We start from the raw sequence: 13,743 nt of genomic DNA, 5'->3' as shown, positions 1-13,743 counted from the left end.
TAAAGGAAAAGATGAGGTAGTCTCCTTACGCTTGATTATTAGCATGGCCCACAGAAGGAGGCAGTAAAATCTCAGCAGACCTGGAAGTCACTCCTCCATAAATAACCTCACAGGTCTGGGAGTGCGATATGGAACTCACCCTGGCCTCTCCAAAAGACCAGAAAAAGACCACACTCACACAACTTAATTAGTGAAAAATACAGGATAATACCTGAACAGGCTGGTCCCAGACACAGCACCCGGAGTTGTGGAGGTCCAGGAAGGCCCCACATGGCGCATAAAGTGGACCTTCCTTCCCTAATTCTCTCCAAGCACAGGAAAGGCCAAAGACTGTCCTGTGACACCATCCCAGGGTTGGACACAGCCTCTCCCATCCCAAAGCAGCAGTTCCAGACGCTCATCTGTTCTGTTAAATTTTCCTCTTTATTCTCTCCCCACTGGCGTGGAAACAGAACCAGAACAGTGCTACTTTTAAAAAATAACAAAATGTTTTATACACATTTCTGTATATACAACTGAACAACATTTTACATGTTTCTTTTGCACAGCAAAAGATATAAACATTCAGCTCTGAGAACACAGTTATGTACAGAAAAAAGTCAAAAATACTTCACAACAGTGCAAAAATATTTTACACAGTAAAATGGAGTGAGATCTTTTGAGCAAGAGGAAGGGTGTGTGTGTGTTTCTAAAGGAAAACTCCTTTTTAAGATATTAGATGTCTTTAACTGTAAACAAAATGCAACTCTCTTTCATCTCCCCCCACCCCCCAAACAGTTATTTGAGGAATTTGGCAAAATTTCAGGGGTCTGAGTCTGAGGTAAACAGCCGGAGTTCTCGCACCAAAAAGAACCAAGGGCTAAAGGGTTGCATTAAAGCCTCAAACACCTTGAGAGCAAATTTTTTTTTTTTTTTTAATGAGATGTCAGTGACAGCGCAGGGCTGCTCCCAGGGGGTGGGAGGAGGAAGTGAACCCCTCCTCCTCAGGCCCCAGCTGCCCCACAAACAGGAAACTGGCCAGGCACCTACGGCCTGAGACTAGGAACTTCAGCCAGGCTTCCCTCACCCGCACCCCAGAGGGTTGCCTCTCTCTCCCTCTCACATCTCCCCGCATCCCCACGTGCAACAGAACCAAAAGTGCTGGGGCGGGAGCGGGGGCCGGGAGGTAGGGGGAAGCGGTCGGGGGAACGCTGGGCCTGGGCTCCGAGTGTAGGTCCGGGCCCCAAATGCCCCATTTCCCCTTTCCTGGGGGTGGGCAAGGGACAGGGAGGTTGTCGGGACCACGGATGGATAGCCACGGTGGAGCGCCGGCGACGCGCGGAAGAGCTCAGCCCGAGTGGGACTCGTCTGCACTGGCGCCGTCGGCCTGGCCGGACGAGTCCCCGGCGGTGGCGGAGGTGGCGTCAGGGCCCCCGCCCTCGATGGAGCTCTCGCTGCCGGTGCTGTCGCCCGACAGCAGGCGCGTCACCCGCAAGTCGGCCTGCAGGGTGCGCACGTCGTTGCCGAAGCTGAGCTCGCCCAGGTCGCTAATAAGTTGCGACAGCTCAGCCTTCATGTCGGAGGCGCTGCCCAGCAGCAGAGGCGGCGGCCCGGCCCCCGGACCCGGGGAGCCCCCACCGCCTCCTAGCGCCTCCCCACGGCCATTCTCCAGGGTGTCCAACAAGTCCCCGCACTCAAAGTGCATGGCGACCACTAGCGCCCGCTGCGCCTCGGTCTCCTCTGCTGGATCTCCCTCTGCCGCACGGTTCTCCTCCTCCTCCGGGCAGCCCTCGGGTTGCTCCTCTTCCTCTTCCTCTTCCTCCTGCAGCTCCTGCTCCTGCTGTTCGCCGAGCAGGTCCTCGGTGATGGAGCCGAGCTTGGGCGCGCTGCGGCTGCGCTCCACCGGCGGTTTATAGCAGCAGGGTCCGTGCAGGAGCAGCTTGCGCAGCGGCACTAGCGGGATGGTGTGTGCGCCCACCAGCTCCTGCTGCTGGTGACGCGCGTCGTCCCGCCGCTTGAGGCGTTTAAATTCCGCCAGCGCGTTGGCCGACGTCTGGTAGAGCAGCAGGGCCATGGCCTGCGCCTTTTCGGGCTTGGACACCAGCACGGCGTGGCAGCGCAGCATCACGGCCTTGTGCTTCAGCTCATGCCGGTACACCCAGGCGAAGACCTTGGGCAGCCGCGCGTCCGCCACGCAGTAGGTGACGCGGTGCAGCAGGTAGAGGTGGCCCGGGCGGCGCAGCGCGCGCTCCTCGGCGTGCACCATGCGGATACCCTGCGCACTCACCGTCAGCTTCATCTTGGTGCCCTGACGGCCCGCCTCGCTCTTGCTCCAGATCTTGCCCACAGCAAGGTCGGTGCAGCCGTCGCCGCGCGCCTGGATGGTGGTGGCATTGCCCAGGTAGAGCACGGTGTAAGTCGGGTCTTCGCTAGTGATGTGCAGCTTCTTGCGCTTGGAGCGGAACATGCTGCCCACCCGACTAAGCGCGCCTTCGGGGCACGCCCGCGCCAGCGAGCTGAGCGCCGAGTAGTGCAGGCTCACAGCGTAGCCCTTGGGCTTGGACGCCTGCCGCGGCGGCGCCTCGGCCAGCAGCTCGAACTTGTGCTTCTTCCACGGCAGCATCTCTGGAGGGCGCCCCAGCGCAGCTGGGCGGCGGCGGCGGCGGAGCGCCGGGTGCGAGGCCCGCTGAGCCACCGGCCCCTGCCGGGCTCGGCCTCGGCAAGAGCGTAAACTACTGGGAGCTGCCCAGTGGTAGGGAGTTGGGGGAAGGGGAGGAGAGAGAGTGCTTAGGAACCCTGCAGGGGGTGGGGGTAAATTTTCTAAAACAGAAAATATTCAGCTTCGAGTGTGCAAAAAAGGTTGGTGCGGGGGAGCCACGCGCGCACACAGAATTACCCCAGTCTGGGCAAGGGCGAGTGCAAAGAGTCTCAGGCAAGCAACAAAATGCAAGGGAGAGAGAACGAGCGTGGAGTGGAAAACGTCAGGAAAAAAAGCTAGAAGCGCGCGTGCAAATAAATAAAGAGAGCCCCAGCAACAGCACCCAGGATGGTGCGAGAATATGCAGGAACTCCTCGGCGAACGTAAAGAGGGTCCCCTAACACACACAACCCTCAGAACTGGGGCCAAAACCCGCGGAAACTCTACAGCCAGTGTGCCCAGGGGCCGGGGCTCCCCACCTCCGAGGGGTGCTGGAGACGGAAAGCCCCTCGGCTGGGCTGGTCTCAGAGTCAGCAGCTCGCCCAATGTGCGGTCGGATGCTGGGTCCGGCTGGCCGCGGCGGGCGCCGCGCAGCAGTCCCGCGGGGACTCACTGCATCTTCGCTCCGCCGGACGCCGGGGACTCTCGCTCGGCCCGCTCAGTGTCCGGGCTGGCTTGGCCGAGACGGCGCTGGGCTCCGAGGGCAGGGGACGGGCATGGCCGGGTCCGGGGACCGCCGCTACCTCATTTCTTCCCTCCGAGGCGGTGTCCAGCTCCGCTCCCGGGCTCTCCACCGTCTGCTGCCCGCCTTTGCAGCGCGCCCTCTCCGGTGCTGCGAGCGGTGGCCGGCTCGCCTGCCTCACATCCTTGCCGTCCGGGAGGAAGATCTCGGGTAAATATAGGCCGGCGCAAACCATTCGCCGCGCGGGGACAGGGGAGGAACAGAGAAGAGGATCTGTTTTGGGCTCCGACTCCGGGCGAATTCCTGGTTTCTTAAAGGGACCGGGTGACAGCCATTGGTCGAGGGAGCGGGGAGACCGGTCCAATCCGCCAATTACATCCTAAATTTACCAGCATCTCTTTTGTCTATGGAAATCACTGGGACCTGGGGTTACCCCGCAGCAAAAAGACTTGAATCCTGACACTCCACCCGCCCAGGCTGAATTGCAACTCACCGAATACATGTATGTCTAGATCGAAACTTCTGAGGGAGGTGGCAGAAGATATTACAGATTATAACTTCCTGTGCAAAAAGTTTGGGAAAATAGTGGTTTCTTCCTGTGTGATGGCTTTCTGAGAATGACTGGGTGCTGTTTAATATTATTTTCAGAATTGTATCCCATTAAAGAAAAGAGAGATGCACAGAAAACACCAAAGCTTATCTCTCACTATCTGGAGCTCGTATTCACAGGTAAGTAGCAGACAGTGTAAAGTGAGGTGAGTGGTAACATGATTGGTGTGACTACTGTAGAATACCGTCAATGAATAAGGCGCTTCCCCGTCCGAACCCCAGCAAGACCCCCTCCTGCTGTCAGGCCTCAGGGTAGAGCAATTTTCTGAGATACACACAGTTTCTAATGCTCGTGTGTAGTTACGACTTAGTTTACTTTGGCGAGCCGGTCATGCGGTTTCATTCTATCATTGACATATTTTGGATGAGAATTCCTAGTAAAAATTCAAATGACATTTTTTATTTGAGTGACAAATAATGCCTGGCCACCCTCCAATGGGAGTGATAATTGCATCAGTATTGCTTTTATCATGTGCCACCTGGACAGTGTAGTTGTCCTCTGACCGGCTTGATCCTTAGCCAGTAACTCATTTCTGGGTCCTTGAAACAGCCAGCTTGCCTCTATGGTATGGTCAGTCAAAGCAAAAAGACTTTTACAGCTGGAGTGGGATAAATGTCCGAATGATCCTGCATCAAACTCCCAGCCTGGTCCTGGAGGAGGACAGTGATCCCGTCCCACCATCCCAGTCCACTGGGGATCTTTGATGTCTCTAGCTTCCACGCCAGGTCTTCATGCCAGAGTCACTGCAACCACGCCTGGAAATTCCCTTGGGATATTCCAACAAAATAAAACTGACCTCTGCCCACCCTCTACCTTTGCCAACTTTTAACCTTCCTTTGAACTCTAACTCAATTTTCTCAGAGTTATTGATGCTGAGTTTCCATTTAAGTTACTTTTCCGACTAACTTTTGGTGCCAGGCCCTGAGCTAGGAGCAGACGGGATTCCTGCCTCCTAGTCCAATGAAGGTTGTAAACTCTCCCCAACTCTGGGCTTCCACTGGACTGTGGGTTCTCTGCAAGTATCCTGTATCCCCAATATGGTGCAAATAGGCACTCAATAACTAGAATTAATGAGCAAGATATGCATGTGGACAAGAAGACAGAGTGGGCTAAATGCTATGAGAAAGACTCAAAGCACTATGAGAAGCTGGAGGAAGAAAGCATTCATTGTGACTAGGAAACTCAGAAAAGGCTTCATGGAGGTGGTGACCTTTGAAAGATGAACAGAATTTATCCAAATAGGAAAAGACTGAAGGACTTTCTGGGTATAGAGGGTAGCAAAATTACAGGAGCATGAAAATGCATGCATAAGGCCAGGCGCGGTGGCTCACACCTGTAATCCCAGCATTTTGGGAGGCCGAGGCGGGTGGATCACTTGAGGTCAGGAGTTCAAGACCAGCCTGGCCAACATGGCAAAACTCTATCTCTACTAAAAATACACAACTTAGCCAGGCATGGTGGTGAACGCCTGTAATTCCAGCTACTTGGGAAGTTGAGGCAGGAGAATCCCTTGAACCCAGGAGGCGGAGGTTGCAGTAAGCCGAGATCGTGCCACTGCACTCCAGCCTGGATGACAGAGTGAGGCTGTCTCCAAAAAAAAAAGAAAGAAAGAAAATGCATACACATGTAGTAATTAGGATGGAACTTGTAACAATCAAAGAAGAAAGCTTCCTGATTGTGTTTTTTGGCTCTCTTAGACTCCAAGGGAAGGAATGGCCTTTTCATGGCTAACTGGCCCCACAGAGTCCTTCAACCAGAGCTATAATGCCTTCCTTACTCATCAGCTGCACTGATGGGTTAATGGAGGGATAGCAGACACGCTGTTGGAATGAGGTAGTTAGCACTATAATAAGCCATTTAAGCCGACATTAATTACTTAAATTTCTGGGCTGTCTTGTAGTGGCAATGAAGGAGATAGTACACGCTCTAAAGAACAAAAACCCTGGTAAAAACATATCAAATGAGGCTGTGTTAAGTGATCTTTAGTAGGTCCATAATCTTGAACTCCACAAAAGCAGACATCATGTTCAAGCAGTGATCATTTCCAAATGGCTCAAAGTTCCAAGGCTCAAGAGGGTTTGGGGAAGAGGAAGAGGGAGTAGTAGCAGGAGCTAAGGCGGGTCTCAGCCTCAGCAAGAGGCACCACTTTGCACTTTATGCAGTGGCCTGGACAACAGTGGCCCACAGAGGCAGGGAGAAGGAGTCTACTGGTGGGCCGGGCTGTTCAGCAGCAGCCAGAGTGCCAGTCCCAGCGGCACAGGCCCACAGAGCTGCTCCTGTTGACGAGGCTATGTCACGCCTTGACCGCCTTCCTAATAAGCTTGTTTTCAACCTTGGGAGAACAGAAAGGTTCTAGGCCAGCGTGAACACCCCGGTGTGAGTCATGCCCTGGAGGAGAACCCGCTGTCCCCTTGTGGCCTGGACCTGCGCCAGCCTCTAGGGCCCACCTCACCTCATAGAGAAGCTGACCACCCCACCTGAAGCACACGTCACAATTAAGGCTGTGTTTCCTCAGCTGGGAGAGCTGGCAGCACCATGCAGGAGTCTACATCACAGATCTGAGACAGGGCAACTCCAGAACAGACCGTCAGCAAAGTGGAGCTGGGAAACAGGTTAGAAACTGCAGTGTACTTTTTTAATGACACTGCCCCATCTACTGGTAGCAGGCAGACGTGCTGCTTGGTGGATGGTTTCTCGTCAAACCGGATAAGCTAGTGGTTGAAACTACACACAACCGGGTCGCAGTTGGTAGGAAATGCTGCGATCAGGAGTCCCAGCCCTAAACTTGACATCCAGGAGTAAGCCTTTCATCTCACAGAGGATTTGGACCAGCTTCCTCCCACCTTACGTCTTACATAGTGCTCCTTCCTCTCGCCCCCTCCTCCAACATCCCACTCAGGGGACCTTGACTTCAGAGATGACACATGACGAATCTGGAATCTTCAATGTCATCTAGTAAATACTTGTGGAGAGTCTCCCATGAATGTCACATAGTTGCTGGGGATATAGCACTAAAGAGGACAGATAGAGAGGTCTTTCCCTGCATGGGTTCTACAGCCTCTGGTGGAGGTGGGAGGGCAGACAGTAAACAAAAAACTAATGAAATAGCAGATAGTGAAAAGTCTCTGGAGGAAAGGAGGCAGTGCTAGGAGTGGAAGGTGGCTGGTTTAGACAGCATGGCCAGGGAAGGCGGCTCTGGGCAGAGACACGAATGAGATGAACCTGCAAAGAGATGGGGGAGAGCATTGCAGCCTGTACGGCCCAGTACGCAGTCACCAGCCACGGGCTGCTGCTGACACTTGAACCATAGCTGGCCCAAATTTAGATGCACTACAAGTATGAACTACACACTGGATTTTCAGCACTTAGTAAAACAAAAGGAATGCAAAAAATCTCGATAATGTTATATTAATCATATATTGAATGATAGTATTTTGGTTATGTTGATTTAAATAAATTATTAAGATTAATTTTACCGATTTCTCTAGCCTGGTCAACATGGTGAAACCCCGTCTCTACTAAAAATACAAACATTAGCTAGGCATAGTGGTGCATGCCTATAATCCCAGCTATTCGGGAGGCTGAGGCAGGAGAATCACTTGAACCCGGGAGGCAGCAGTTGCAGTGAGCCGAGATTGTGCCACTGCGCTCCCGCCTGGGTGACAGAGCAAGACTCTGTCTCAAAAAAAAAAAAAAAAAACTTACCTATTCCTTTTTGCTTCTTTAAGGTGGCTACCAGACACCTTGGTTTTAGCCCAGTGAGGCCCATGTTGGGTTCTAACCTGCAGTGCTATGAATTTGTGTTGATTTAGGCCACTACGTTCGTGGTAGTTTGTTCCAGCAGCAGTACCCCTTGCATCCAGGCATCTTTTCCCTTATCCTGACTCTCTTCCCTCTCCCAGTCTCCTCAACACGTACGCCAAGTCCTCACTAGTTTCCCAAAGCCACCGGCTCCCCCAGAGCTCAGCAGAACTGACCGGGTGCTTCCCCCACAAAAATGAGGCAGTTAGAGCAACCTTCAGCCCCTGCCAACCTACAAACAGCGCGTCCACACCCAAGCCCACCTCCCTCCTCCAGGCTCTGAAGTCTCTCCTCCCTTCAACCTGCCCTTCTCAAAGCCACCTTCAATACTTACCAAACCACACCTCTGACCTTTTCTGTCTTCCCATTTTAACCGTCAAAGTGGCTTCCCATCAGCCACAGGGTACACTCCCAATCCTCAGTATAACACATGAGAATGTTCAGGTCTGGCGCCTGCCTATGTCTCCAGCCTCATTCTTTTCTCCTGGACTCCTAACTTATGAACCAGCCACAGAGAATAGCCTATGCTTCTCCCCATGCTCGTGAGAGTGGTTTTTCCCTTCCTGCCGTGACTTATGTGGCTCTGTCTAACTGATATGACCTCCTCCTGCCGTTTCTCCCGGCCCAGGCTTACTCATTCTTACAGAGCCATCTTGGATACCATTTTCTCCAGGTAAACCGCCTAGGCCTACTCATCGCCTCTCCACACGCCCTTGTGTGTATCCTTACCTCTGCACTTGCCCTGTTATAATACTGTCTTTTTTTTAAGTCTTGCTGTGGTGCCCAGGCTGGAGTGCGTGATCTTGGCTCACTGCAACCTCTGCCTGCCAGGTTCAAGTGATTCTCCTGCCTCAGCCTCTTGAGTAGCTGGGGTTATAGGCACCCACCACCATGCCTGGCTAATTTTTTTTTTTTTTTTTTTGAGACGGAGTCTCTGTCGCCCAGGCTGGAGTGCAATGGCACAATCTTGGCCCACTGCAACCTCTGCCTCCTAGGTTCAAGTGATTCTCCTGCCTCAGCCTCCTGATTAGCTGGGATTACAGGCGCGCACCAGCACGTCTGGCTAATTTTTGTATTTTTTTAGTAGAGACGAGGTTTCACCATGTTGGCCAGGCTGGTCTCGAACTCCTGACCTTGTGATCCGCCCACCTCGGCCTCCCAACATGCTGGGATTACAGGCGCGAGGCACCGTGCCTGGCCTATAATGTCGTCTTTAACTCTCTGTCTCCCCCGTAGACTATGGGCTCCTTATGGCTGGTGACTGTATTTTATTCACTCTTTGTATCCCCAACTTCTAGCACAATGCCAGCCACCAAATTAATGTATGGCTAGTGTTTCTAGAACGAACATTAATCATGCGTTTATTTTCAAAGTCATGGGACTGTCACAAGCACAGACTGTCAGAACTGGAAGAGCGTTGTCTGGAAGGCCCTTCCAGATAATCTAGTCAACCTCCCCTGGCTTTACAAATGAGGAAACTGAGGCCCTGACAGTGCAGGTGCATGGCCAGACAGTAATTTAGTGGCCACACCAATATGAGGACCCATGTGGCCTGAATCTCAATCCAGGGCCCTTTCCTGTGGCTAAATGTAAAACCAAAAGCTTCTAAACGCATATATATATATATATATAGATAGATAGATAGATAGATAGATAGATAGATAGATAGATAGATAGATAGATAGAACCCACGTCCTTCGTTTGCTCCCCCTCTAGGAAGAGCTGCTTGGGGGCTCACAGGTTCATTTGATGACCTGAACAGGAGCAGAAAGCCAAACATACTTCTCCTGTGACTTGACTGAGTGGCCACTCGCTGGGCCCCTTAATGAAAAGTGCACTTTGCTAATGGCTGTCACTGCCCCCAAAGACATTAGAGTCAAGCGTGACTGTCACAGGACTCCACCAGTCAGACGGGTCTCTGTTGTGGTTGACGTCGCACTTGGGTCTCTGAGAGTCTGGTAGCCCATTTCCCATTGCAGGAGAAATAACTTGTAGTCAAACAGTGCCCAGACCAGGGCCCTCTTTAGGAAGGAAGTGGACTTCATGCTAAGCATGGAAGGATGGGCAGATTGCTGTCGACAGAGGCAGGAGAGAGCGGTCCAGAGGAAGAAAATGGCCCATGCAGAAGGTAGTTAGTGTTGAACATCCAACAACTGGGCAGAAGGGGGGAATGAAAAAGCACTGAGCCCCTACCGCAGGTCAGACACTGTGCTGAGTCAGATCCGTCCAAGCATTTCATGCTCCTAAGAGTGTTGTCAGGTCCGTGCTAGTATCTTCATTTTTCCAGGGGAAAGGACCACGGCTTGGAGGAGTTAAGAAATTTGCCCAAGATCTCCAAAGCCTATGTTCTCTGTGTTTGGGTCAGGCCAGGGCCTGACTCCTGATGGCCCTGAATGGCAGGCGGAGGTGTCTCATAAGCTGTGGTGAGTCACTGGAGGCGCTAGAGCAGGGACATGCCACAATCAGAGCCAAGGCTCAGGTACACAAGATTGGCCAAGAAGTAATCCAGACTCCCGCCCTCCAGCCCTGACTCACCGAGGGTCCCGGAGCACGCTGCTGCCCTTCTCTGCCTATTGAGGAGCTGAGCAAATCCTCATTCATTTCTAAGATCACAAGAAAGCTGTAGGTATTTCCTGCAGCTGCCATAACAGATTACCATAAATGAGGTGGCGAAAACAACAACAATGTATCCTCACAATTTTGGAGGTTAGGAGAAGGCAGCATCCTTCCTTGCATCTTACTGACTTCTGATGGCTGCCTGTCATCCTTGGTGTTCCTTGTTTTTTAGACATATTGCTCCAGTCTCTGCGTCTGGCCTCTCCTTCTTTGTCTTCTGCATATGCAGCCAAATGTTTCTCTTTCTAAAACAGTAGTTACTGGATTAGGGCCCGTCTAATCCAGTATGAGTTCATCTTCACTTGATTACATCAGCAAACACCCTTTTCCAAACCTGGTTCAGTGAGTGGCTCATGCCTGCAATCCCAATATTCAGGAGGCCCAGGCAGAAGGGTCATTTGAGCCCAGGAGTTTGGGACCAAGCCTGCACAACATAGTGAAACCTCATCTCAAAAAAAAAGACCTTTTTCCAAATAAAAGCACATCCACAAGTACTAGGGGTTAGGTCTCGCTCTGTTGCCCAGGCTGGAGTGCAGTGGCACTATCATAGCTCACCACAACCTCGACCTCCTGGGCTCAAGTAGTCCTCCCACCTCAGTCTCCTGAGTAGCTGGGAACACAGGCACACACCGCCACACCCAGCTAATTTTTTTTTTTTTTTTTTTTTACTTTTTTGTAGAGATGGGGTCTCACTATGTTGCCCAGGCTGGTCTCAAACTCCTGGCTCAAGTGATCCTCCCACCTCAGCCTCCCAAAATGCTGGGATTACATACAGGCATGAGCCACCAGGCCTGAGCATGTCTTTTTAAGGGACACCATTAAGTCAAAACAGAAGCCATGTTTCCAACAAAGCTCGCTGAAAATAAATAAATAAATAAATAAATAAATAAATAAATAAATAAATATAAAAGACAAAAGATCAAAACAGAGCCCATGACAGAAAATTGCAGGAGTGAGAGAGGACCAATAGACAAGTCAGAGGTCTACAAACTCTGGAGGTCACCGTGTGACCAAAGCTCCCAGAAATGTTCTCACCATGCCCCTTGTCTTGGAGCCTCTCCTTTCTGGGCTGCTTGCTTGGAACCTTGGACGAGGTTCGCACTTGGGTCTCTGAGAGTCTGGTAGCCCATTTCCCATTGCAGGAGAGACAACTTGTAGTCAAACAGTGCCCAGACCAGGGCCCTCTTTAGGAAGGAAGTGGACTTCATGCTAAGCATGGAAGGATGGGCAGATTGCTGTAGACAGAGGCAGGAGAGAGCGGTCCTGAGGAAGAAGATGGCCCATGCAGAAGGTAGTTGTCCTGATGGACAACCTGCCATCAGGAGTCAGGCCCTGGCCTGACCCAAACCAAAGAACACAGGCTTTGGAGATCCAGGCGGAAATGCAAAGGCACTAGAAGGAAGCCAAGAGTGATGAAACCATGAGTCTTACAAGCAAGCCTTCTCCTCAGTGCCACCAAAGGCAGGGACCAGTCACGATGGGTTTGTCCCCTCTGAAGATGGAAGGAGGAGAAATCATTACCCCTGCATGATTAACTTTAAAGCAGAAACCACGGATCTTTCTTTCAAACTGATTATTTTTACCATTTCCATTTGTGTTAGTAGTATCTGTGACTCATGATGGTGGAATTTGCTAAATGGTGGTTCGTGGTACCCTCAACTATCTCATGACAATGAAGGCAAGATGTACTCTTTTTCTCATGTTACATGGTGAAGGCACCACCCTTCTTTTGCCAACCTAGGCACCATTTCTGAGACCATCACTGTTCCCTTGCTATTTCAAATACTGGGATGAGGCAAGGGATAGCATAAAGAGGAAGAGAACTTACCAGGGCCAGGAATCTGTTAAGTACCTTAGCAGTTCTTTATTCCAACACCCACTTTGAGGCTTGAACCTGATGTAGAACATCTGACACCTGATTATCTGGCTTTTGCTTGAATACCTCTGGTGGCAGGGAGCTCATTACCTTACTAAGCTGTCCAGTATGTCTTTGAGCCCCTCTGATTGTAAGAAGTTTCCAACAAATTGAACCTAAAATTATAACCCTGTGATTTCTACCCATTTGTTCTTGTTCTTGCCTTGTGTCTTCTCAGAACAGTCTTCTCTCCTTTCCCTATGACAGTCCTCCACATAAATGGAAATGGTTCCCACATACCCCCGGAGTCTCCCTCCTTAGGCTAGTCTCATTTCCATCACCTTTTCCTCATGCAACATAGTTTTGCATTCCATCACCATCCAGGTTTACATGCATATATATATTAGTATATTTACTATGGGGAATTAAGGAGACAGATCACTTTCAGAGACAAAACATAGAATCCTGGTGGTCAGAAGCCCTCTTAATGGAGTAAGGTCTACCTTGTGGTATAGTTCCTGGCTCCCTGACTTGAGCTCTTTAACCCTGGCTGAGTCTCTCTATTAGGCTGATCACCACTAAAGTGTAAGCTCTTCAGGGCAGGGAGTTTGTCCAATGCTGAATCCTCAGAGTCCTGTGATGAATGAATGAATGAGTGAATGAATGAATGGGAGAAACCTAGGACTTTCCATGTGCAGATTTTAGAGCTGGTAATTATTAATTCTACTTCTAGCCTCCTTTATTTTATTTTGCTTAACTTAACCCCAATGAGACTCAACTTCTACAGCTAAAAGTGCAGTAAAATAACAATACCTTTTTTCACTTGACTGTCAAGAGGGAAAAAGTAATTGCAAAGTCATCTGTGAATAAAAGACACTAGATATTCCATACACAACACGAGTTGAGAAAAAGTTCATGGGTTCAAATACATAGCATCTTGTGGCCTGTGTCACCAAAGCAAGAGGGTCTTTTACACATTTCCTTGCACAGGCAAGAATCAATGTTTGAGCACAGGGACTCAAATTAATCATTATAATAACCACCAATAAATGTCTGCTGACAGTAGCGTGACTATGGTTGACAATATTGTGTTGTATATTTCAAAATAACTAGAAGAGAGGATTTTGAATGTTCTTACCACAAAGAAACGATAACTGAGGTGATGGATATGCTGAATACTCAGATTTGGTTATTATACAATGTATACATGTATCGAAACCACCTCATACATACATACAATTATTATATGTCAATCAAAAAAGTTTTTTAAAATCTGCTGAATTATGAAACTCATGCGAGAATCCACCCATTTTCAATAGGGATAAACTGAGAATGGCAGATAATCATAGGGAGTTTCCCTACTGATTCAATTATGCTCTACAGAGGCTGCCAGATGTCTATTTTCACAACTCTCAGCCTTATGCAAACTGTTTTAATGTCCTTGTAGAAGGAGGTGGTGTATCGTACGGGAAAGAAGGAGAGACCAGACTGCAAGCTCGCCT

At 50.4% G+C, this 13,743-nt stretch overlaps 1 protein-coding gene across 1 annotated transcript; it reads right to left on the bottom strand.

Moving 5' to 3' along the window:
- Nucleotides 1-404: 404 nt before the first annotated feature.
- Nucleotides 405-3,546, bottom strand: FAM43A (family with sequence similarity 43 member A). Its single transcript, XM_032171936.2, has one exon. The coding sequence runs from the start codon at nt 2,600-2,602 to the stop codon at nt 1,328-1,330; it is 1,275 nt and encodes a 424-aa protein (XP_032027827.1). The 5' UTR covers nt 2,603-3,546; the 3' UTR covers nt 405-1,327.
- Nucleotides 3,547-13,743: the final 10,197 nt, after the last annotated feature.

The sequence above is a fragment of the Hylobates moloch genome, unplaced genomic scaffold, assembly GCF_009828535.3.
Source record: "Hylobates moloch isolate HMO894 unplaced genomic scaffold, HMol_V3 SCAFFOLD_13, whole genome shotgun sequence".
In the NCBI taxonomy this organism is placed as follows: domain Eukaryota; kingdom Metazoa; phylum Chordata; class Mammalia; order Primates; family Hylobatidae; genus Hylobates; species Hylobates moloch.
The sequence above is the reverse complement of the archived record's forward strand: the minus strand, read 5'-3'. Positions and strand labels throughout refer to the sequence as shown.